General features: G+C 44.8%; 1 protein-coding gene across 19 annotated transcripts in view; it reads right to left on the bottom strand.

Moving 5' to 3' along the window:
- kif1aa (kinesin family member 1Aa) overlaps positions 1-12,157 on the bottom strand; it is a 160,810-nt gene extending 148,653 nt beyond the window's left edge. For all 19 annotated transcript variants that reach the window (XM_014123746.2, XM_014123748.2, XM_014123751.2 and 16 more), the window contains exons 1-2: positions 11,751-12,157; positions 1,781-1,970 (exon numbers count right to left, since the gene is read on the bottom strand). In XM_014123746.2, coding sequence (XP_013979221.1) covers positions 1,781-1,886 — 106 coding nt within the window. In that variant the 5' untranslated portion in view covers positions 1,887-1,970; positions 11,751-12,157. The remainder of the gene's footprint in view (positions 1-1,780; positions 1,971-11,750) is intronic.
- Between the last annotated feature and the right edge of the window lie 12,852 nt (positions 12,158-25,009).

The raw sequence follows: 25,009 nt of genomic DNA, 5'->3' as shown, positions 1-25,009 counted from the left end.
TCCTCTCCGCCTGTATTTTTGTAGTCGCTGGGTGTATTGATACAACATCCAAAGTGTAATTAATAACTTCACCATGCTTAGAGGGATATTAACCTTCTACTTTTTTACCCATCTACCAATCGGTGCCTGTCCTTGCAAGGCATTTGAAAACCTCCTTGGTCTTTGTTGTTGAATCTGTTTTTGAAATTCACTGCTCGACTGAGGGGCCGTGCCGATAATGTCTAAAAACATAATTCCGCTTTGACATTATGGGGTATTGTGTGTGGGCCCGTGACTCAACCTCTAAAAGTAATCAATAAAAAAATTCAGGCTGTAACACAACATGTGGAAAAAGTCAAGAGGTGTGAATACTTTCTGAAGGTAATATAGGCTATTTAATTTAAGGGTTCACCACCTGAGGAAGTGGAAACTACAAAACAAATAGCCTCAATCGCTTACTCTAAATATAATACCCACTGTTAGTAGCCATTTATTCATGTAATGTCCTACAAATACATTACCAGTTGTAGGCTACTACCAGTTGTAGGCTACTACCCATAAGGCCTCTACCCTCACAATGGCAGGTACGCATTTCGCCCGTGTGCCGCCCCCATATCTCAAAGCCATATCAAATATCTAGGTTTTAAAAATAGTTGCTATTGAGCTGAATATTGAGCTGATACCTCCAGAAAGCTGAGACCGTCCTCTCCTCAACAGGAACAAGCGGACAAAGCTGTGTTTTTCATGCAATTGCATTTTGAAATGTTATACGATCAGAAGTTGTTTTTCTCTCGAGTGACTGTGGGAGAGGAAAGTGGTTCACTCATCACAGCAATAAGCCCCAGAGAGGGCACAGGGGCAAGGGAAGGGCAGACACTTTCATTACAGGATTAATGATGATAATGCACTTTTCTGTTAGACCAAATCATGGTTTTAGCCGCCCCCCAAAAAATGTGATGTTTTAAGTGAGGTGAAAATGTAGAATTCGCTCTTTCTAAAGTTTTTAGAAAGAGCTGGGTTTTTTTTTTACGATAACATGATCTTGGCTGTTTAACTGATAACATAGTCGGAGCAGGTGTCTTTGCTGATGGCGCGTTTGATTATGAATGTGAGGACACACCCTCTCCTCTCCAGGTCTCCGGAGAGAGCTCGGTCATAATCAATTCAGTGTCAGTCAATGTCGGGATGAAAACCTCACACACCCTATCATGGGGGAGACACTCCCTCGTGGAGCCGGGTACACCCTCTGATCTTCTGCCTCTCATCTTCTACCTCAATACCACCTTGACCTTTCCATAGTGCTCCTTCTCTACAGGTGTTTGATAACATCCTCTACCTAAATACCTTCTCTACATCCTCTACCTAAATACCTTCTCTAATGGGGAGGTGAGGGGGAAGGTGGAGGAGGGGTGAAGGGGGAGGTGAGGGGGGAGATGAGGGGGGGATGAAGGGAGTGATGGAGGGGAGAGGGGAGATGAAGGGAGGTGAGGGGGGGAGATGAAGGGGGGTGAGGGGGAGATGAAGGGGGGATGAGGGGGGTGAAGGGAGTGATGAAGGGGGAGGTAAGAGGGGAGATGAAGGGGGTGAGGGGGAGATGAAGGGGGGTGAGGGTGGAGATGATGCGGGGTGATCTTATGCTGCCACGTTAAATGAATTACTTCACATTTAGAAAACAAGGTTCCCATATGAGAAACCCTTTTTGGATCCATGAGGAACCCTTTTTGGTTCCATGTAGAACCTTACTTTAGAAAGGGCCCACCTTGTGTGTGCGTGTGTGTGCGTGTGTGTGTGTGATACTCACTGGTTGTGTTTCCTGACATCTGGATGATGCATTTGCTGTCCTTCCCCATCTCTCTGGAGTTGAAGGGACGGACCCGCACCGCCACCTTCACAGAGGCCCCGGACATGGTGCCTCCTGGCTAGGACCAGCCTGCTCGGAGCGCCTCTCAAAACGTGCCCAAATACAGGGCCTGGAAAATCGATAGCAACACCTGTAAAAGAAAATGAAAAGTATAAAACGGCAAATCCTTAGATGGTTAACGTTAACACACACACACACACACAAGAGAAACTTCTATCTGTGAGCTTGTCTCACTGCTATCAACCCTGTCTCTGTTTTTAGTATCGATGTGATACAGTTATACCCTATTACTGTGACTGAACCCTATGATTGGTTTCCAGTTGATCACCACAGAGTCAAATAGAGCAACGTTAAGAGTCGTAAGCATAATACTGTATCTCAATGTTGTGACCTTGTTGTAAACATTATACTGTATCTCCATGGTGTGACCTTGTTGTAAACATTATACTGTATCTCCATGGTGTGACCTTGTTGTAAACATTATACTGTATCTCCATGGTGTGACCTTGTTGTAAACATTATACTATATCTCCATGGTGTTTCATGTTCACCTTGTGTGACTTTGCATCACTATTACACCAGGACTACATCCCAAATGGCACCCTATTCCCTATGTAGTGCACTACTTTAGACCAGGGCCCCATAGGGGGTCTCTAATCAAAAGTAGTGCACTATAAAGGGAATAGGGTGCCATTTGGGCCGCATATCAGATCACAGAGCCCTTATTCTGCTGCGTTTCCATTAAGGTAAACAGAAGGAGGTATAGTGATTCAAGAAACCTCTTCTCCCGGAAGCTCATAAATTACATTAGTTCAGCTACAGTATCTAAGATCCTTGATCACTAAAGATGTAGACTCCCTCCCTCTGCTCTGTCTGTCCATATCACTATGGCAACCTACTCTTCCGAGAGTCATCAAGCACTCTCAAATCTATAATCTTATTTAAGGGAGATGACCACTGAATTGTAAGAGAGTGAGTGAGAGAGAGAGAGAGAGAGAGAGAGAGAGAGAGAGAGAGTGTAAACATATGTTTCCCATGCCAATAAAACGTAAAACATGCAGAGCATTAGGCCGATACCCGGTAATTATCAAAATCCAGAAAATCAATCAGCTAAAAGGAAGCTATTCCCAAACCTTTCATCACCTACAGAGAAAAGAACATGGAGAAGAGTCATGGGGCTCTGTTTACAAACACAAACAGACCCCACAGAGCCCCAGGACAGCAACACAAGTAGACCCAACCAAATCATGAGAAATCCAAACGATAATTACTTGACACATCGAAAAGAATTAACAAAAAAACTGAGCAAACTAGAATGCTATTTGGCCATAAACAGAGATTATACAGTGGCAGAATACCTGACCACTGTGAATGACCCAAAATGAAGGAAAGCTTTGACTATGTACAGACTCAGTGAGCATGGCCTTGCTATTGAGAAAGGCAGACCTGACTCTCAAGAGAAGATAGGCTATGTGCAACACTGCCCACAAAACAAGGTGGAAACTGAGATGCACATCCTGACCTCCTGCCAAATGTATGACCATATTAGAGACACATACAGTGCCTTCGGGAAAGTTTTCAGACCCCTTGATTTTGTCCACATTTTGTTACGTTACAGCCTTATTCTAAAGTGGATTAAACAGAAAAGAATCCTCATCAATCTACACACAATACCCCATAATGTCACAATTTTACCTTTATTTAACTAGGCAAGTCAGTTAAGAACAAATTCTTATTTTCAATGATGGCCTATGAACAGTGGGTTAACTGCCTTGTTCAGGGGCAGAATGACAGATTTGTACCTTGTCAGCTCGGGGATTTGAACTTGGAACCTTTCGGTTACTAGCCCAACGCTCTAACCACTAGGCTACCCAATACCCCATAATGACACAATACCACATATTACTCAATACCCCATAATGACACACTACCCCATAATGACTCAATACCCCATAATAATACCCCATAATGACACAATGAAACGGTTTTCCCATTGTCATTATGGGGTATTGTATTTAGATTGATGAGGGGAAAAAAACTATTTAATGAATTTTAGAATAACGCAGTAACCTAACAAAATGTGGAAAAAGAGGTCTGAATACTTTCCCGAAGGCACTGTATTTCCCTCAGATTTTACAGACCCACAAAGAATTCAACAACAAATCCAATTTTGATAAACTCCCATATCTACTGGGTGAAATACCACGGTGCAAGATGTGTGACCACCATAACATGACATTTGAAATGTCTTTATTCTTTTGGAACTTCTGTGTAATGTTAACTGTTCACTATAGTTTTTTATCTATTTAACCTACTTTGGCAATGTTTCCCATGCCAATAAAGCCCTTAAATTGAGAGAGAAACAGAGAGAACTGAACCTGTCTAATCTCAGAACCCAGACCCAAATCTCACATCAACTGGCCAGCTACTTAATTTGTGTTTCAGTTCAGTACAATTCTTATTTTCAATGACAGCCTAGGAACAGTGGGTGCCTTGTTCAGGGGTAGAACGACAGATTTGTATCTTGTCAGCTCAGGGATTCGAACTTGCAACCTTTCAATTACTAGCCCAACACTCTAACCACTAGGCTACCCTGCCGCCCCAATGTAAAGTCTATCACGAGAGACCTGTCATTCAATTAAATCCATCTGTGTACAAACAAGGCCTCACATCCCCTGGTCCAGACCACCACCAGTGGACTACAATAGAGGGCGCCTGACTGTGTGGCTGGCTGGCTGTCTCATGAAAGGAGCATGCATGGTCAGCTCCAGCCGAGGAGAGATGGGAACTTAGCCTAGCGACAACAATAGAAGTGCAGCCACAGCTGAATGACAGGCCGCTCCCTAGGATTACCCTGGTCCAATAACACAGAGACAGACCAGTCAGTCAGTCAGTCAGTCAGTCACACTGGTCCAATAACACAGAGACAGACCAGTCAGTCAGTCAGTCACACTGGCCAAATAACACAGAGACAGACCAGTCAGTCAGTCAGTCAGTCAGTCACACTAGCCAAATAACACAGAGACAGACCAGTCAGTCAGTCAGTCAGTCACACTAGCCAAATAACACAGAGACAGACCAGTCAGTCAGTCAGTCACACTGGCCCAATAACACAGAGACAGACCAGTCAGTCAGTCAGTCAGTCACACTGGCCAAATAACACAGAGACAGACCAGTCAGTCAATCAGTCAGTCACACTGGCCCAATAACACAGAGACAGACCAGTCAGTCAGTCAGTCAGTCAGTCACACTAGCCAAATAACACAGAGACAGACCAGTCAGTCAATCAGTCAGTCACACTGGCCCAATAACACAGAGACAGACCAGTCAGTCAGTCAGTCAGTCACACAACAAACCCAAGGTTACTGCAGGGCTCATTTGGAAAAGAGACCTGGGTCTCAATGTAACTCCGTGTTAAAATAAAGGTTAAATACAATTAAAAACAAAGGCCAGACCAGTCAATCAGTCAGTCAATCAGTCAGTCAGTCAGCCAGTCACACTAGCCCAATAACACAGAGACAGACCAGTACGTCAGTCACAACACAACAGACATAGACTAGACCAGTCAGTCACAACACAACAGACATAGACTAGACCAGTCAGTCACAACACAACAGACATAGACTAGACCAGTCCGTCAGTCACAACACAACAGACATAGACTAGACCAGTCAGTCACAACAGACATAGACTAGACCAGTCTGTCAGTCACAACACAACAGACATAGACTAGACCAGTCAGTCACAACAGACATAGACTAGACCAGTCCGTCAGTCACAACACAACAGACATAGACTAGACCAGTCAGTCACAACAGACATAGACTAGACCAGTCCGTCAGTCACAACACAACAGACATAGACTAGACCAGTCAGTCACAACACAACAGACATGACTAGACCAGTCAGTCACAACACAACAGACATAGACTAGACCAGTCAGTCACAACACAAAAGACATAGACTAGACCAGTCAGTCACAACAGACATAGACTAGACCAGTCTGTCAGTCACAACACAACAGACATAGACTAGACCAGTCAGTCACAACAGGCGTAGACCAAACCAGTCAGTCACAACACAACAGACATAGACTAGACCAGTCAGTCACAACAGACATAGACTAGACCAGTCAGTCACAACAGACATAGACTAGACCAGTCCGTCAGTCACAACACAAAAGACATAGACTAGACCAGTCAGTCACAACAGACATAGACTAGACCAGTCTGTCAGTCACAACACAACAGACATAGACTAGACCAGTCCGTCACAACAGGCGTAGACCAAACCAGTCAGTCACAACACAACAGACATAGACTAGACCAGTCAGTCACAACAGGCGTAGACCAAACCAGTCAGTCACAACACAACAGACATAGACTAGACCAGTCAGTCACAACAGACATAGACTAGACCAGTCCGTCACAACACAACAGACATAGACTAGACCAGTCAGTCACAACACAACAGACATAGACTAGACCAGTCAGTCACAACACAACAGACATAGACTAGACCAGTCAGTCACAACACAACAGACATAGACTAGACCAGTCAGTCACAACACAACAGACATAGACTAGACCAGTCAGTCACAACACAACAGACATAGACTAGACCAGTCAGTCACAACACAACAGACCAAACCAGTCAGTCACAACACAACTGACATAGACTAGACAAGTCCGTCAGTCAGAACACAACAGACACAGAGCGGACCAGGGTTCAGGACTGGGAGAATACAGGAACTATAGGTGTAAATAATGGCTGGATAGGATATTATCATATTTCTATAGCAATTAGTTATCAATGAGTTACATACAGTAGGATTACATGCTCAGCTGTCTCGTTAAGGGAATATATTGAATTTCACAGTATATTTTGACATACTATATTTGGAGATGTGTGCTGTTGAAGTCAATGAAAAACCTTTAAAAGTCATTACAATAGTGAACAATAATTCAGCAGCCTCCCTGTTCGTGGCATTAATATGACCTACTGTTTGACAAAATATCTAAAATAATGCTTGGATTTGACGTATAGAATCACAAGCACAATACTAATAGACCTATAACACAGTGGTAAAAACACTAATATCACCATGACGGCGGTTGGTGTGCAAACTGTACCGTCACACAAGGCATAGTTCCTTTCTCCCCATTGGCTGCCCCCAAAGGCCCCTATGGTGTCTGGAACACAAATCAGGATATAAATATCCTTCAAGTTACCCAACCAGTTCCTAATGTTAAACCATTACCATATTCAATTATAACCTAGACTATTCATATTTTAGGGTTAGGGTTAGAGTATGGCAAAAAAAAAAAAAATGGAATCATTTTAATCGATTCCCACCATAACACCATAATATCACCATCATAACAACTTAATATAACACCATAATATCACCATAACACCATAATATCACCATAATATCACCATAACACCATAATATCACCATAACACCATAATATCACCATAATATCACCATAACACCATAATATCACCATAAATCTATAATATCACTATAACACCATATCACCATAACTGTCACGTTCGTCGTTCAATGAAGACCAAGGCGCAGCGTGTATATCGTTCCACATTTTATTTTCACTGTGAAATTATGCAAGACATACAAATAAACTACTAAACAAAATGACAAACCGTGATGAAGAGGTGCAAACATACATTACCTCAAAATAATCTCCCACAAACCCAGGTGGAAAAAACAACTACTAAATATGATCCCCAATTAGAGACAACGATGACCAGCTGCCTTTAATTGGAGATCATCCCAAAAAACAACAACATAGAAAAACAGAAACTAGAACCACACAACATAGAAAATATAAACTAGACAAAACCCCCTGTCACGCGCTGACCTACTCTACCATAGAAAATAAAAGCTTTCTATGGTCAGGACGTGACAGTACCCCCCCCCCCCCAAAGGTGCGGACTCCGAACGCAAAACCTGAAAAAAAATGAAAAAAGGGAGGGTTAGGGTGGGTGTCTAATGTCGGTGGCAGTTCTGGTGCAGGACGAAGAACCCACTCATCCTGCTTATCCGCCAGCATAGGAGGCGGCTCTGGTTCGGGGCGTAGCTCCCACTCCAGCAGTATGATCCCTCCGCTTTTTGTCAGGGAACTGGGAACTGTCGCCGGAAGCTATGGGCTGGGAACTGTCGCCGGAAGCTCTGGACTGGGAACTGTCGCCGGAAGCTATGGGCTGGGAACTGTCGCCGGAAGCTCTGGACTGGGAACTGTCGCCGGAAGCTCTGGACTGGGAAGGCGCACTGGAGACCTGATGTGTGGGGCTGGCACAGGTGGCGCCAGACTGGTAACACGCACCTCAGGGCGAATGCTGAGAGCAGGAACAGGACACACCGGACTGGGCAGGCGCACTGGAGGCCTGATGCGTAGGGCTGGCACAGGTGGCGCCAGACTGGTAACACGCACCTCAGGGCGAGTGCGGGGAGCAGGAACAGGGCGTACTGGGCTGTGGAGATGCACTGGAGGTCTGGAGCGTAGGGCTGGCACCATCCGTCCCGGCAGGATGCTCACTTTAGCCCGGCACAGGATGCACTGGGCTGTGAATGCGCACTGGAGACACCATGCGTATCACAGCAAAACATGGTGCCTGACCGGTCACCCGCTCCTCAGGGAAAATGCCGTACATTCTACGCCAAACCAACAGCTCTCTCTCATCACCCCCCTCACCTATCTCACAGTACTCCTCGCTCAGTCTCTCCCAATATTCCTCTTCGCTCTCAGAATCACCCCTCGGCTTCGCCAACCAACCCGTGTGCCCCCCCCCAAAATAATTTGGGGGCTGCCTCTCGTGCTTCCGTCATTGCCGTGCTAGTTCCTCGTATCGTCGCCGCTCTGCTCTCGCTGCTTCAATCTCCTCCTTCGGATGACGATACTCCCCAGTCTGCCTCCAGAGTCCTTTCCCGTCCAGGATTTCCTCCCATGTCCAACTCATCTTCCCCTTAAACGCACGCTGCTTGGTCTTTTTGTGATGGGAGAGTCTGTCACGTTCGTCGTTCAATGACGACCAAGGCGCAGCGTGTATATCGTTCCACATTTTATTTTCACTGTGAAACTATGCAAGACATACAAATAAAATACTAAACAAAATAACAAACCGTGACGAAGAGGTGCAAACATACACTACCTCAAAATAATCTCCCACAAACCCAGGTGGAAAAAACAACTACTAAATATGATCCCCAAATAGATACAATGATGACCAGCTGCCTCTAATTGGAGATCATCCCCCCAAAAAACAACATAGAAATACAGAAACTAGAACCACACAACAGAAACTAGACAAAACCCTGTGTCACGCCCTGACCTACTCTACCATAGAAAATAAAAGCTTTCTATGGTCAGGACGTGACAATAACACTATAATATCACCATAACACCATAACACCATAATATCACCATAATATCACCATAATATCACCCTAACACCATAACACCATAATATCACCATAACACCATAATATCACCATAACACCATAACACCATAATATCACCATAACACCATAATATCACCATAACACCATAACATCACCATATCACCATAACACCATAATATCACCATAACACCATAATATCCGCATAACACCATAACACCATAATATCACCATAACACCATAATATCACCATAATATCACCATAACACCATAATATCACCATAACAATATAACACCATAATATCACTGTAACACCATCATATCCCCATGATCTTGTGTATAGTTCAACCAAAAATAAAAGCAAACAATAACTACTGTATATCATATTCCATGTAGTTTACAGTAGTCCCAGTAAGACTTATGTGTAGTTTACAGTAGTCCTAGTAAGACTTGTGTAGTTTACAGTAGTCCCAGTAAGACTTACGTGTAGTTTACAGTAGTCCTAGTAAGACCTACGTGTAGTTTACAGTAGTCCCAGTAAGACTTCCATGTAGTTTACAGTAGTCCCAGTAAGACTTCCATGTAGTTTACAGTAGTCCCAGTAAGACTTACGTGTAGTTTACAGTAGTCCCAGTAAGACTTACGTGTAGTTTACAGTAGTCCCTGTAAGACTTATGTGTAGTTTACAGTAGTCCCAGTAAGACTTCCATGTAGTTTACAGTAGTCCCAGTAAGACTTACGTGTAGTTTACAGTAGTCCCAGTAAGACTTCCATGTAGTTTACAGTAGTCCCAGTAAGACTTACATGTAGTTTACAGTAGTCCCATTAAGACTTACGTGTAGTTTACAGTAGTCCCAGTAAGACTTCCATGTAGTTTACAGTAGTCCCAGTAAGACTTACGTGTAGTTTACAGTAGTCCCAGTAAGACTTCCATGTAGTTTACAGTAGTCCCAGTAAGACTTCCATGTAGTTTACAGTAGTCCCAGTAAGACTTACATGTAGTTTACAGTAGTTCCAGTAAGACTTCCATGTAGTTTACAGTAGTCCCTGTAAGACTTATGTGTAGTTTACAGTAGTCCCAGTAAGACTTCCATGTAGTTTACAGTAGTCCCAGTAAGACTTACGTGTAGTTTACAGTAATCCATGTAAGACTTACGTGTAGTTTACAGCAGTCCCAGTAAGACTTCCATGACGTTTACAGTAGTCCCAGTAAGACTTACGTGTAGTTTACAGTAGTCCCAGTAAGACTTACGTGTAGTTTACATGGGCGCAGGTAGCCTAGCGGTTAGAGCTTGGGCCAGTAACCGAAAGGTTGCTAGATCAAATCCCCGAGCTGACAGGGTAAAAATCTGTTGTTCTGCCCCTGAACAAGGCAGTTAACCTGGGCCGTCATTGTAAATAAGAATTTGTTCTTAACTGACTTGCCTAGTTAAATAAAGGTAAAACAAATTTAAAATTTAAAATATACTGTAGCATGTGGCTAACTGCAGGCTATTATCTGCTAGGCCTGCGTGTAGGCTTAACCTGACATGAGGTGGGTAGTCTATTTAAATGCATTTGACTGCTATTTTATATAAATACTGTAATAATGAGGTTATTAACACAGGGTTTTGATTTAAATTACCTTTGTTATTACTGTTAGGATGCTGTGTGAAATAAGACTCAGATGCACAGGCTATGAGTTTATCATATGCACAGATGCACAGGCTATGAGTTTATCATATGTTAGCCTATCTACAATGTACTCCCTGCATCATTTCTGTCATACACTCTTAGGAAAAAGGGTTCCAAAAGGGTTCTTCGGCTGTCCCCGTAGGAGAACCCTTTTGGGTTCCAGGTAGAACCCTTTTGAGTTCCAGGTAGAACCCTTTTGATTCCAGGTAGAACCCTTTTGATTCCAGGTAGAACCCTTTTGGGTTCCAGGTAGAACCATTTTGGGTTCCGGTTCTACATTGAACCCAAAAGGGTTCAACCTGGAAACAAGCAGGTTCTTCCTGGAACCATAAAGGGTTCTTCAAAGGGTTCTCCTATGGGGACAGCCGAAGAACCACCTCTTTTTCTACTAGTGTAGGCTACAAAACATCCCTGTAGCCTAGACGTAGGATTTCATTTGAAATGGACATTTCAGGATAATTCATGACTATTGTATAATGCCGGGCCACAGGCACAATTAATTTGCAACCTAATAAATAAGCATCATTCTTCATGAGGTTGTCAACTGATTTTGCTGCCTAGCCTACCTCCTGAATGACAGGGCAATTCTTATTGTCAACCAGCTCAAAACGATAATAAATAGGTTATAGAGAAAATGATCTATTATATTTAAGCCCCTAGTTTTCCATCTGTCCTACATGGTCTGAGCTGACAGCTCCTCAATAGCCGCACCCCATCACAATCATTCCTCCCTTCCCTTCTCAGCCCCGGGAGACCCAACACCAAACAAACACTGCCCCATGAATACTGCATTAGTACCAGAACAATGGATCCTACCTCTTCAATGCCACGTCCGGTTTAAGAAGCTTGTTTGCTCTGCTCTCCTCCTCTGTTAATCGTCTTTCTCCCAACTCCAGTTCCTCTCTTTCTCTCTCTTTCTCTCGTCTTGTTTCCACAGCCTCCAGTCTCTTCTCCTCCGGCTCTGTCTCTCTCTCTCTGTCTGACTGTCACAGACCAGCTGGCAGCCCACCTCCCTTCTCTTCTCCCCTCCCTCCGAGCAGGAAGAAGACACAAGGCAGAAATAACACCACCGGTAAGGGTATATTCTAGTATAGCCTAGATACCCTGCTATAGCCTGGGGTCCAGGGAGGGTTTGCGTTGTGTGCTCCACCACCACCTAGAAGACAAAATGTCTCTGTTCTGTTGACTGCCTGCCTGCTGCTGCCTACAGGAAGGATGCTGAACTATACTGAGCCGATGATGTCATCACGAGGGAGGTGGCAGCAGCATCAATGCAGCAGAGAGAGAGAGGGAGGAGGGCTGAGCACCGGGCAGAGAGAGAGAGAAAGAGACAAAGAGAGAGAGAGAGAGAGAGAGAGAGAGAGAGAGAGAGAGAGAGAGAGAGAGAGAGAGAAAAAAGACAGAGAGAGAGAGAAAAAAGACAGAAAGAGAGCGAGAAAGAGAGAGAAAGACAGAAAGAGAGCGAGAAAGACAGAGAGAAAGACAGAAAAAGATCAAGAGAGAGAGAGAGAGAGAGCGTAGATTAGGTTCCTCAGGGGAATAGAACAGACACACATAAGCTCTGCTATGTCTGTGTTTAGCATTGGAACAGGAATGTGTAGCATCTATCTACACACTGTGTTTAGTTTGTTTTGAATTTGATGGTTGTTTTTACATCTTTAAAGAAGTAGTAGCTTATGGTATAGAGATTGAAGGAGACAGAATTCCTAAGGATGAATACAGTAGGCTACGTGGAAAATGGAAATACAGTAGGCTACGTGGAAAATGGAAATACAGTAGGCTACGTGGAAAATGGAAATACAGTAGGCTACGTGGAAATTGGAAATACAGTAGGCTACGTGGAAAATGGAAATACAGTAGGCTACGTGGAAAATGGAAATACAGTAGGCTACATGGAAAATGGAAATACAGTAGGCTACGTGGAAAATGGAAATACAGTAGGATACGTGGAAAATGGAAAACAACAGCATTCTGATCAGCGTGGTGAATTCATCCTGAGATATCAACCTGTGAAGGGACAACACCAGGACAAAGGAGGGCTCTGTAGCAAAGACATGTTATGAGGCCTGATTAGTTGGTAGACCACCAAGTTGTTTTGAGGGCCTGGTTAGTTGGTAGACCACCAAGTTGTTTTGAGGGCCTGGTTAGTTAGTAGACCCCCAAGTGGTTTAGAGGGCCTGGTTAGTTGGTAGACCACCAAGTGGTTTAGAGGGCCTGGTTAGTTGGTAGACCACCAAGTGGTTTAGAGGGCCTGGTTAGTTGGTAGACCACCAAGTTGTTTTGAGGGCCTGGTTAGTTGGTAGACCACCAAGTGGTTTAGAGGGCCTGGTTAGTTGGTAGACCACCAAGTGGTTTAGAGGGCCTGGTTAGTTGGTAGACCACCAAGTGGTTTAGAGGGCCTGGTTAGTTGGTAGACCACCAAGTTGTTTAGATGGCCTGGTTAGTTGGTAGACCACCAAGTTGTTTAGATGGCCTGGTTAGTTGGTAGACCACCAAGTTGTTTAGAGGGCCTGGTTAGTTAGTAGACCACCAAGTGGTTTAGAGGGCCTGGTTAGTTAGTAGACCACCAAGTGGTTTAGAGGGCCTGGTTAGTTGGTAGACCACCAAGTTGTTTAGATGGCCTGGTTAGTTGGTAGACCACCAAGTTGTTTAGATGGCCTGGTTAGTTGGTAGACCACCAAGTGGTTTAGAGGGCCTGGTTAGTTGGTAGACCACCAAGTTGTTTAGAGGGCCTGGTTAGTTGGTAGACCACCAAGGTGTTTAGAGTGGAAGGGAGTTGCTAGGGCAACAACGTACAATTTGGTATCAATAACACTTGACTTTGGGGTTATATTTTTGTGGATCAGAAACATAGACCGTTGTTTTTGTTCATAGGTTTCTGTTTTTTAAATTCTCAAATTGTTAGGTATGCGTAACTGGCTGTAAGGGAGTCAGGCGCAGGAGAGCAGAATTTGGGTAGCAAACTGAGCCTTTTATTTAGGCGAACAAAACACACGGCACAAAGAACACTAAACACAATACGGGTTGACATAACCCAGCGCAACCAGTCTAACGTGCACATACACAAAACAATAAACAATTTCACACACAGACATGGGGGGAACAGAGGGTTAAATACACGTCAAGTAATGAGGGAAATGTAAACCAGGTGTGTGGGAAAACAAGACAAAACAAATGGAAAATGAAAGGTGGGTCGGCGATGGCTAGAAGACGGGGGTGTCGACGGAAGTCATGACAGTACCCCCCCTTGACGTGCGGCTCCAGCTGCACGCCGACACCGGCCTCGGGGACGACACGGAGGGCGAGGTGCAGGGCGATCCGGACGGAGACGGTGGAATTCCCGCAGCATTTAAGGGTCCAACACGTCCTCCACCGGAACCCAACATCAGGGGGCAATGGAACCTCCCGCACCTCAGATTTCTGGAGTGGGCCAGCCACCACCGGCCTGAGGAGAGACACATGGAACGAGGGGTTAATACAGTAATCGGGGGAAGCTGTAACCTGTAACTCACCTCGTTCAGTCTCCTCAGGACTTTAAATGGCCCCACAAACCGCGGACCCAGCTTCCGGCAGGGCTGGCGGAGGGACAGGTTTCGGGTCGAGATCCAGACCCGGTCCCCCGGTGCAACACCGGGACCTCACTGCGGTGATGGTCTGTGCTGGCTTTCTGGCGCAGCACGGCGCGCTGAAGGTGAACATGGGCGGCGTCCCATGTCTCCTCCGCGTGCCGGAACCAGTCATCCACCGCAGGAGCCTCGGTCTGACTGATGCCAAGGAGCCAGAACCGGCTGATACCCCAGTACACACTGGAAGGGGAAGAGGTAAGCGGAGGAGTGGCGAGCGAGTTCTGGGCCATCTCTGCCCAGGGCACGAACGCCGCCCACTCCCCCGGCTGGTCCTGGCAATAAGACCTCAGAAACCTACCCACAGGGCTGATCGAAACCCCCAGACGTTCCATGAACACCCTCCAGACCCTCGACATGAACTGGGGACCCCGATCAGACACTATGTCCTCAGGCACCCTGTAGTGCCGGAAGACGTGCGTAAACAATGCCTCCGCAGTCTCTAGGGCCGTAGGGAGACCGGGCAGAGGGAGGAGGCGGCAGGACTTAGAAAAATGGTCCACAACGACCAGGATCGTGGTGTTACCCTGTGAGGGAGGAAGATCGGTAAGGAAATCCACCGACAGGTGCGACCAAGGCCGTTGTGGAACGGGTAAGGGGTGTAACTTACCTCTGGGCAGGTGCCTAGGAGCCATACACTGGGCGCACACCGAGCAGGAGGAAACATAAACCCTCACGTCCTTAGCCAAAGTGGGCCACCAGTACTTACCACTCAGACAGTGCACTGTCCGACCGATGCCTGGATGACCAGAGGAGGGTGACGTGTGGGCCCAATAGATCAGACGGTCACGGACAGCAGACGGAATGTACAGACGCCCAGCGGGACACTGGAGGGGAGTGGGCTCTGCCCGTAGCGCCTGCTCAATGTCTGCGTCCAGCTCCCACACTACCGGCGCCACCAGGCAGGAGGCGTGGTGAGTGGGATCCATGGGCCGGGGTATGGGAGTGGGATCCATGGGCCGCTCCTCTGTGTCATACAGCCGGGACAGTGCATCTGCCTTCACGTTCTGGGAACCTGGTCTGTAAGAAAGGGTGAAAACAAAACAGGTGAAAAACATGGCTCACCTTGCCTGGCGAGGGTTCAGTCTCCTCGGCGCCCGGATGTACTCCAGATTGCGGTGGTCAGTCCAGTTGAGAAAAGGCTGTTTAGCCCCCTCAAGCCAATGCCTCCATGCCTTCAAGGCCTTGACAGCAGCCAACAGCTCCCGGTCCCCCACGTCATAGTTTCGCTCCACCGGGCTGAACTTCCACGAGAAGAAGGCACTGGGGGAGCTTTGGTGGTGTACCCGAGTGCTGAGAGAGCACGGCTCCTATCCCAGCCTCAGACGCGTCAACCTCCACTATGAATGCCAAAGAGGGATCCAGATGGGCCAGTCGAGAGCCAAATCGGCATATTCGGGGGGGATGCGCACGGTTTTTGGGTAGCAAACGGAGCCTTTTATTTAGGCGAACAAAACACACGGCACAAAGAACACTAAGCACAATACGGGTTGACATAACCCAGCGCAACCAGTCTAACGTGCGCATACACGAAACAATAAACTATTTCACACGCAGACATGGGGGGAACAGACGGTTAAATACACGACAAGTAATGAGGGAAATGTAAACCAGGTGTGTGGGAAAACAAGATAAAACAAATGGAAAATGAAAGATGGATCGGCAATGGCTAGAAGACCGGTGACGTCGAACGCCGACCGAACAAGGAGAGGAACCGACTTCGACGGAAGTCGTGACACAAATTGTCTTTGATATGTATACACAGTGTACAAAACATTAAGAACACCTGCTCTTTCCATTACATTATATATTTGTACATAAAAAAAAATGTAACCTTTATTTAACTAGGCAAGTCAGTTAAGAACAAGTTCTTATTTACAATGACGGCCTGCACCGGCCAAACCCGGACGATGCTGGGCCAATTGTTCACTGCCCTATGGGACTCCCAATCACGGCCGGTTGTGATACAACCTGGATCCGAACACGGGTGTCTGTAGTGACGCCTCTAGCACTAAGATGCAGTGCCTTAGACCGCTGCGCCACTTGGGAGCAATATAGATTGACCAGGTGAATCCACGTGAAAGCTATGATCCTTTATTGATGTCACTTTTTAAATCCACTTCAATCAGTGTTGATGAAGGGGAGGAGACAGGTTAATTAAAGAATGATTTTTAAGCCTTCAGCCAATTGCGACATCAATTGTGTATGTGTGCCATTCAGAGGGTGAATGAGCAAAACAAAATATTTAACTGCCTTCGAACTGGGTATGTTAGTAGGTGCCAAGTTCAGCGGTTTGTGTCAAGAACTGCAACGCTGCTGGGTTTTTTACGTTCAACAGTTTCCTGTGTGTATCAAGAATGGTCCACCACCCAAAGGACATCCAGTCAGCTTGACACAACTGTGGGAAGCATTGGAGTCAAGATGTGTCAGCAAACCTGTGGAACATCTTGTGAAGTCCATGCCCCAATGAATTGGGGGGTGGGGGCAACCCACTGTTCCTAACTCAGTATTAGGAAGGTGTTCTTAATGTTTTGTACACTCAGTGTAAATATCATATGTATAATATAATATGTATAATAATGTATAAATTATGGATGGATATGCAGTATTTAATCCTAGATAGTAGCTTAATTTTCCCATAAGATAATTTCCCTATGATATGCCGATAAAGCAGTATATTAAACGTTGTATAATATATAAACCATTTCTGATGCAGTGATTCTGTAAATAAAAGATGCCCTTTTCACCCTGTACTGTCTCTCTGTTGGAGTGCAGGGTTTATGGATCCCTCCCAAAAGCTACCCTATTCCTACGGCGCACTACTTAGACCAGGGGCTCTGGTCCAAAGTAGGGCACTAAATAGGGAATAGGGTGCAATTTGGGGATGCTATTTATATCCCATCCCCAAAATGTGAGAGGAAATCTCCTTCTTCTCTTTTTCAGTAAATCCCATTGCAAGACACCCGTGTAATCCTCTCTCAGTGGTAGGGATTGGAGAATGCAGCGCGGTGAGGACATCATGAACACAGCTCTTCTTGTTGAGTCAGCTTTGGCTTAGCCTCACAAGGGATTGAATTTAGGTATTTTCTCAACAATTCTATTATCTTTGGTAATAATAGGTGTAATATGATCGTAGCTTAATTACAGTACAGCATTATGTTGGTCTACTTACTGAATACGTGTAGAATCACCTTACTGGTGATTTTGGGGGGGTGGCAGGTAGCCTAGGGGTTATAGAGCGTTGGACTTGTAACCGAAAGGTTGCAAGATCGAATCCCCGAGCTGACAAGGTAAAAAATTGTCGCTCTACCCCTGAACAAGGCAGATAACCCACTGTTCCTAGGTCGTCATTAAAAACAAGGATTTGTTCTTAATTGACTTGCCTAGTTAAATGAATAAAAACAGTACAGCATATGTGAATATGTGTAGAAAGTTATGACCTATTTATTTAGTCAAAATGGTAACCAATGTATTTGTCCTACTGATGTACACAACCAGCTCCAAAATGAAAGAAAAATTATACAAAATGTATTATATAAAATGTTCTAAATTAATAAACAACAAAAAATGAAGATATCTTGAATGCATACAGTATGTCTTCACAACCCAGAGATAAAGATGTCCTCCAGTGATTTTTGAACTTTTCCTGTTGAAAAGCAATATCCCAAGTATAAATACACTAACGCACGTCAAACTCGTTCCACAGAGGGGCGATTGTCTGCTGGTTTTTGGTTTCTCCTTTCAGTTAAAACCTAGACAACCAGGTGAGGGGAGTTCCTTTCCTAATCAGTGACCTTAATTAATAAATCAAGTCCAAGAGAGGAGCGAAAATCTGAGACACTTGGCCCTCCGTGGAATGAGTTTGACACCTGTAAAGAAAAAAAGTAGTTTTTTAGACACAACTGCAAACCTCAAAGAGTTGGTCTGATGGCAAGTCGTGATGTCACCGGCCTCCCCCTTGCTTGAGGAACCTCAAAGAGTTGGTCTGATGGCAAGTCGTGATGTCACCGGCCTCCCCCTTGCTTGAGGAACCTCAAAGAGTTGGTCTGATGGGAAGTCGTGATGTCACCGGCCTCCCCCTTGCTTGAGGAACCTCAAAGAGTTGGTCTGATGGCAAGTCGTGATGTCACCGGCCTCCCCCTTGCTTGAGGAACCTCAAAGAGTTGGTCTGATGGGAAGTCATGATGTCACCGGCCTCCCCCTTGCTTGAGGAACAACAGAGGAGCGATAAAGAACAAAAGAGAAATATCCTGACAAACTCCCCAGTCCCTGCTGGTGACAAGCATACCTTTAACATTATGCTGCCACCATACTAATGATGCTGTCACCATAATAATGATGCTGCCACCACACTAATGATGCTGCCACCACAATACTGATGCTGCCACCACAATAATAATGCTGCCACCACAATAATGATGCTGCCACCACAATACTGATGCTGCCACCCCAATAATGATGCTGCCACCCCAATACTGATGCTGCTACCCCAATAATGATGCTGCCACCATAATACTGATGCTGCCACCACAATAATGATGCTGCCACCCCAATACAGTGAGGGAAAAAAGTATTTGATCCCCTGCTGATTTAGTACTTTTGCCCACTGACAAAGAAATGATCAGTCTATAATTTTAATGGTAGGTTTATTTGAACAGTGAGAGACAGAATAACCACAAAAAAATCCAGAAAAACTCATGTAAAAAATGTTATAAATTGATTTGCATTTTAATGAGGGAAATAAGTATTTGACCCCCTCTCAATCAGAAAGATTTCTGGCTCCCAGGTGTCTTTTATACAGGTAACGAGCTGAGATTAGGAGCACACTCTTAAAGGGAGTGCTCCTAATCTCAGTTTGTTACCTGTATAAAAGACACCTGTCCACAGAAGCAATCAATCAATCAGATTCCAAACTCTCCACCATGGCCAAGACCAAAGAGCTCTCCAAGGATGTTAGGGACAAGATTGTAGACCTACACAAGGCTGGAATGGGCTACAAGACCATCGCCAAGCAGCTTGGTGAGAAGGTGACAACAGTTGGTGCGATTATTCGCAAATGGAAGAAACACAAAATAACTGTCAATCTCCCTCGGCCTGGGGCTCCAAGCAAGATCTCACCTCGTGGGGTTGCAATGATCATGAGAACGGTGAGGAATCAGCCCAGAAGTACACGGGAGGATCTTGTCAATGATCTCAAGGCAGCTGGGACCATAGTCACCAAGAAAACAATTGGTAACTGTCACGTCCTGACCATAGTAAGATGTAATTTTCTACGGTAGAGTAGGTCAGGGCGTGATAGGGGGTGATTCGTTTTGAGTAGTGTGTTTCACCTCTGCGTCACGTTTTTTTATTTTTTTTGGTCATTCAAGTTTATTTATGTATTGCATAGTTTCACAGTATAAATCAAATGTGGAACGACACACACGATGCACTTTGGTCCGCTCATTCCTACGACAACCGTGACAGTAACACACTACGCCGTGAAGGACTGAAATCCTGCAGCGCCCGCAAGGTCCCCCTGCTCAAGAAAGCACATATACATGCCCGTCTGAAGTTTGCCAATGAACATCTGAATGATTCAGAGGACAACTGGGTGAAAGTGTTGTGGTCAGATGAGACCAAAATCGAGCTCTTTGGCATCAACTCAACTCGCCGTGTTTGGAGGAGGAGGAATGCTGCCTATGACCCCAAGAACACCATCCCCACCGTCAAACATGGTGGAAACATTATGCTTTGGGGTGTTTTTCTGCTAAAGGGACAGGACAACTTCACCACATCAAAGGGACGATGGACGGGGCCATGTACCGTCAAATCTTGGGTGAGAACCTCCTTCCCTCAGCCAGGGCATTGAAAATGGGTCGTGGATGGGTATTCCAGCATGACAATGACCCAAAACACACGGCCAAGGCAACAAAGGAGTGGCTCAAGAAGAAGCACATTAAGATCCTGGAGTGGCCTAGCCAGTCTCCAGACCTTAATCCCATAGAAAATCTGTGGAGGGGCTGAAGGTTCGAGTTCCACATTTTATTTATACTGTGAAACTATGCAATACATAAATAACCTGTTATGGCTAGGGGGCAGTATTTTCACGGCCCGATAAAAAACGTACCCGATTTAATCTGATTATTACTCCTGCCCAGAAACTAGAATATGCATATAATTATTAGCTTTGGATAGAAAACACTCCAAAGTTTCTAAAACTGTTTGAATGGTGTCTGTGAGTATAACAGAACTCATTTGGCAGGCCAAAACCCGAGAAGATTCTGTACAGGAAGTACCCTGTCTGACCATTTCTTGGCCTTCTTGATTATCTCTATCCAATACATGGGATCTCTGCTGTTACGTGACACTTCCTACGGCTCCCATGGGCCTCAGAAGGCGGCAAAAAGCTGAATCGTGGCTTTGCAGGTCCTGACTGAAAAACAGTAGCGCGTTTGGATAGTGGCCGGTCACAGTACTATGAGACTCAGGCTCGTGCACGAGTTGACTCCATGTTTTTATTCTTTCGTCTTTGAACGAACACCACCACTCCCGGTCGGAATATTATCGCTTTTTTTATGAGAAAAATGGCATAAAAATTGATTTTAAACAGCGGTTGACATGCTTCGAAGTACGGTAATGGAATATTTAGAATTTTTTGGTCACGAAATGCGTTGTGCGCGTGACCCTTCGTCACCCTTGGATAGTGTCTTCAACGCACGAACAAAACGCCGCTATTTGGATATAACTATGGATTATTTTGAACCAAACCAACATTTGTTATTGAAGTAGAAGTCCTGGGAGTGCATTCTGACGAAGAACACCAAAGGTAATCAAACTTTTCTAATAGTAAATCGGAGTTTGGTCAGGGCTAAACTTGGTGGGTGTCAAAATAGCTAGCCGTGATGGCCGGGCTATCTACTCAGAATATTGCAAAATGTGCTTTCACCGAAAAGCTATTTTAAAATCGGACACCTCGATTGCACAAAGGAGTTCTGTATCTATAATTCTTAAAATAATTGTTATGTTTTTTGTGAACGTTTATCGTGAGTAATTTAGTAAATTCACCGGAAGTGTTCGGTGGGAATGCTAGTTCTGAACGTCACATGCTAATGTAAAAAGCTGGTTTTTGATATAAATATGAACTTGATTGAACAAAACATGCATGTATTGTATAACATAATGTCCTAGGCGTGTCATCTGATGAAGATCATCAAAGGTTAGTGCTGCATTTAGCTGTGGTTTTGTTTTTTGTGACATTATATGCTAGCTTGAAAAATGGGTGTCTGATTATTTCTGGCTGGGTACTCTGCTGACATAATCTAATGTTTTGCTTTCGCTGTAAAGCCTTTTTGAAATCGGACAGTGTGGTTAGATAAAGGAGAGTCTTGTCTTTAAAATGCTGTAAAATAGTCATGTGTTTGAAAAATTGAAGTTTTTGTATTTTTGAGGAATTTGTAATTCGCGCCACGCCTATCATTGGATATTGGAGCAGGTGTTCCGCTAGCGGAACGTCTAGATGTAAGAGGATAAACTTGAATGACAAAAAAAAACGTGACGCAGAGGTGAAACACACTACTCAAAACTAATCACCCCCTATCACGCCCTGACCTACTCTACCGTAGAAAATAACATCTTACTATGGTCAGGACGTGACAGTTACCAATTGTTTTCTTGGTGACTATGGTCCCAGCTGCCTTGAGATCAAAGAGGAGTGGGACAAAATCCCTCCTGAGATGTGTGCAAACCTGGTGGCCCACTACAAGGAACATCTGACCTCTGTGATTGCCAACAAGGGTTTTGCCACCAAGTACTAAGTCATGTTTTGCAGAGGGGTCAAATACTCATTTCCCTCATTAAAATGCTAATCATTTTATAACATTTTTGACATGTGTTTTTCTGGATTTTTTTGTTGTTATTCTGTCTCTCACTGTTCAAATAAACCTACCATTAAAACTATAGACTGATCATTTCTTTGTCAGTGGGCAAACGTACAAAATCAGCAGGGGATCAAATACTTTTTTCCCTCACTGTAATGATGCTGCCACCACAAAGACCTCATCTTTCCCTAAATAATTTAATCTATATTGTTGATTAATACAGTAGTGGTGTATACAGATCACATCATCACACAGTAAATGGTTAAATGAAGCTGTGTAGATTCTAGGCCTGGTTGTTGATGAGGTTTGTTCCAAAGTAATGGCTAATGGACAGGAAGTACTGTCTAGCTGGCTGATCTAGAAGGTACCATGCTACTGTAAGGGCAGGCAGGCTGGGGTCACTCAGGTTTCAGCCGGGCTGTAACACAATGACATTGTATTTTCTGACCTTACTCTCAGCCAGCCTCGATCCAGACCAGACATGCTAGCTAGCTACAGTCAGCCAGGCTCTCTCTCTCTCTCTCTCTCTCTCTCTCTCTCTCTCTCTCTCTCCTCAGTATCTCTTTGTTGCTCTGCCTGCTCTCTCTCAGCTCTCTATCAGCTCTCTCTATGCTCTCTTTCTCTGCTCTCTCTCCATATCTCTGCTCTCCATCTCTGCTCTCTCTCTCTCTCTCTCGTATCTCACCCTACCCTCGCTATCCCTCGCCCTCCCTCTCTCTGTTCTCCTTCTCTATCTCCATCTCGCTCCCTCCATCTTTTCTGACTCACTCTGCAATACATGTATTTAATTCAACAACATGAATGTATCATGGTCTAGCTCTCAGAGCCATACTGCCATCAGCTAATTCAGAGAATATTATAAAGTAGAGGAGTAGAAACGCACACAGCCTCAGGCCTTATGGCCAACAGATACACCCATCAGATGAAGAAGGAATATGATTTAACAACTACAGAGCCAGAGGCAAACTGATATTCTATCCTCTTCTCTCCTCATTTCTTCTCCTACTCTCTCACATCTCCTCTCCTCATTTCTTCTCCTACTCTCTCACATCTCCTCTCCTCCTCTCTCACATATCCTCTTCTCATTTCCTCTCCTCTCCTCTCCTCTCCTCTCCTCTCCTCTCCTCCTCACCTTTCTCCTCTCCTTTCTGTTCCTCTCTCTCCTCTTCTGTCCTTTCCGTTCCTCTCCTCCCTCTACTCCCTTTCCATTCCTCTCCTCTCTCTCTGTCCTCTCCTCTCTCTCTGTCCTCTCCTCGCTCTGTCCTCTCCTCGCTCTGTCCTCTCCTCTCTCTCTGTCCTCTCCTCTCTCTCTGTCCTCTCCTCCCCTTGCTCTCTCCTCTACTCCCTCTCCTTTCTTCTCTTCTCCTCCTCTCTCCTCTCCTTTAAATCTCAGTTTAGTGGTACTGTCGCTTTTAATAATTTATTGGTAGAATGAGTTGTTGCTGCTAGGCCAGTATCTGACATGTTTTCTTAAAGAGACGTTTCACACGACCTTTACTCTCCCTTTACTCTTTATGGTCTATAAAATCACTGCGTAATCCTCACAGACAAAGACGTTTATTAGGGTAATGAACAAGATGAGTTACTTTACCACACATTTATCTATTTCATACACCTGATTTAGCTACAGATGAGACGCAAACTAGGTCCAGGAGAGATACTTGTGTAGTGTAAAGAGACAGATCTAGATTCAAATCTGTCTTTTAAGAGACGTCTCCCAAACTACCTCTGCATGTCGCCATCTACACCACATACCCCCCCTCCCCTGAGTGGTGCAGTGTAAAGACAATAGCTCTCCCACGACACATGTCCCTGCAAAAAAATATTCACACATTTTAGTGAATCATTGCATTAATCAAGTGTGACTTTGCAAGGTGTCGAAAGCGTTCTACAGGGATGCTGGCCCATCTTGACTCCAATGCCTCCCATATTTTTGTCAAGTTGGCTGTATGTCCTTTGGGGGGGTGGACCATTCTTGATACACACAGGAAACTGTTGAGTGTGAATAACCCAGCAGCGTTGCAGTTCTTGAAACCAACCAGTGAACCTGGCACCTACTAACATACCCCCGTTTAAAGGCACTTCAATCTTTTGTCTGGCCTATTCACCCTCTGAATGGCACACATACACAATCCATGTCTCAATTGTCTCAAGGCTTAAAAATCCTTCTTTCACCTGTCTCCTCGCCTTCATCTACACTAATTTAAGTGGATTTAACAAGTGACATCAATAAGGTATCATAGCTTTTACCTGGATTCACCTGGTCAGTCTATGGCATGGAAAGAGAAGGTGTTCTTAATGTTTTGTATACTCAGTGTCTATACATGATATTTACAGTATGATAATAGCTGCACTCACATGAATCAAGAATATAGCTTTGTCCACACCACATCTAAGGCTAGTGTAAAAGTTGCAAATCTAATGTTAAAGAGAGATAGATCTCACTAGACATATTTTACTAACATATATCCCCCTGAAAACGAGTTGCTTTAAACATGGTACTTGGCTCGTGGGTTCATTCTGTATACAGAGTAAAGGAGAGGTCAACAAACCTCTATCACTGTCTGTAACCACTATCTTATGCAAGCCTTTA

This window comes from Salmo salar, chromosome ssa10 (assembly GCF_905237065.1).
Source record: "Salmo salar chromosome ssa10, Ssal_v3.1, whole genome shotgun sequence".
Taxonomy (NCBI): Eukaryota; Metazoa; Chordata; class Actinopteri; order Salmoniformes; family Salmonidae; genus Salmo; species Salmo salar.
This window is presented reverse-complemented; position numbering and strand designations above follow the sequence as displayed.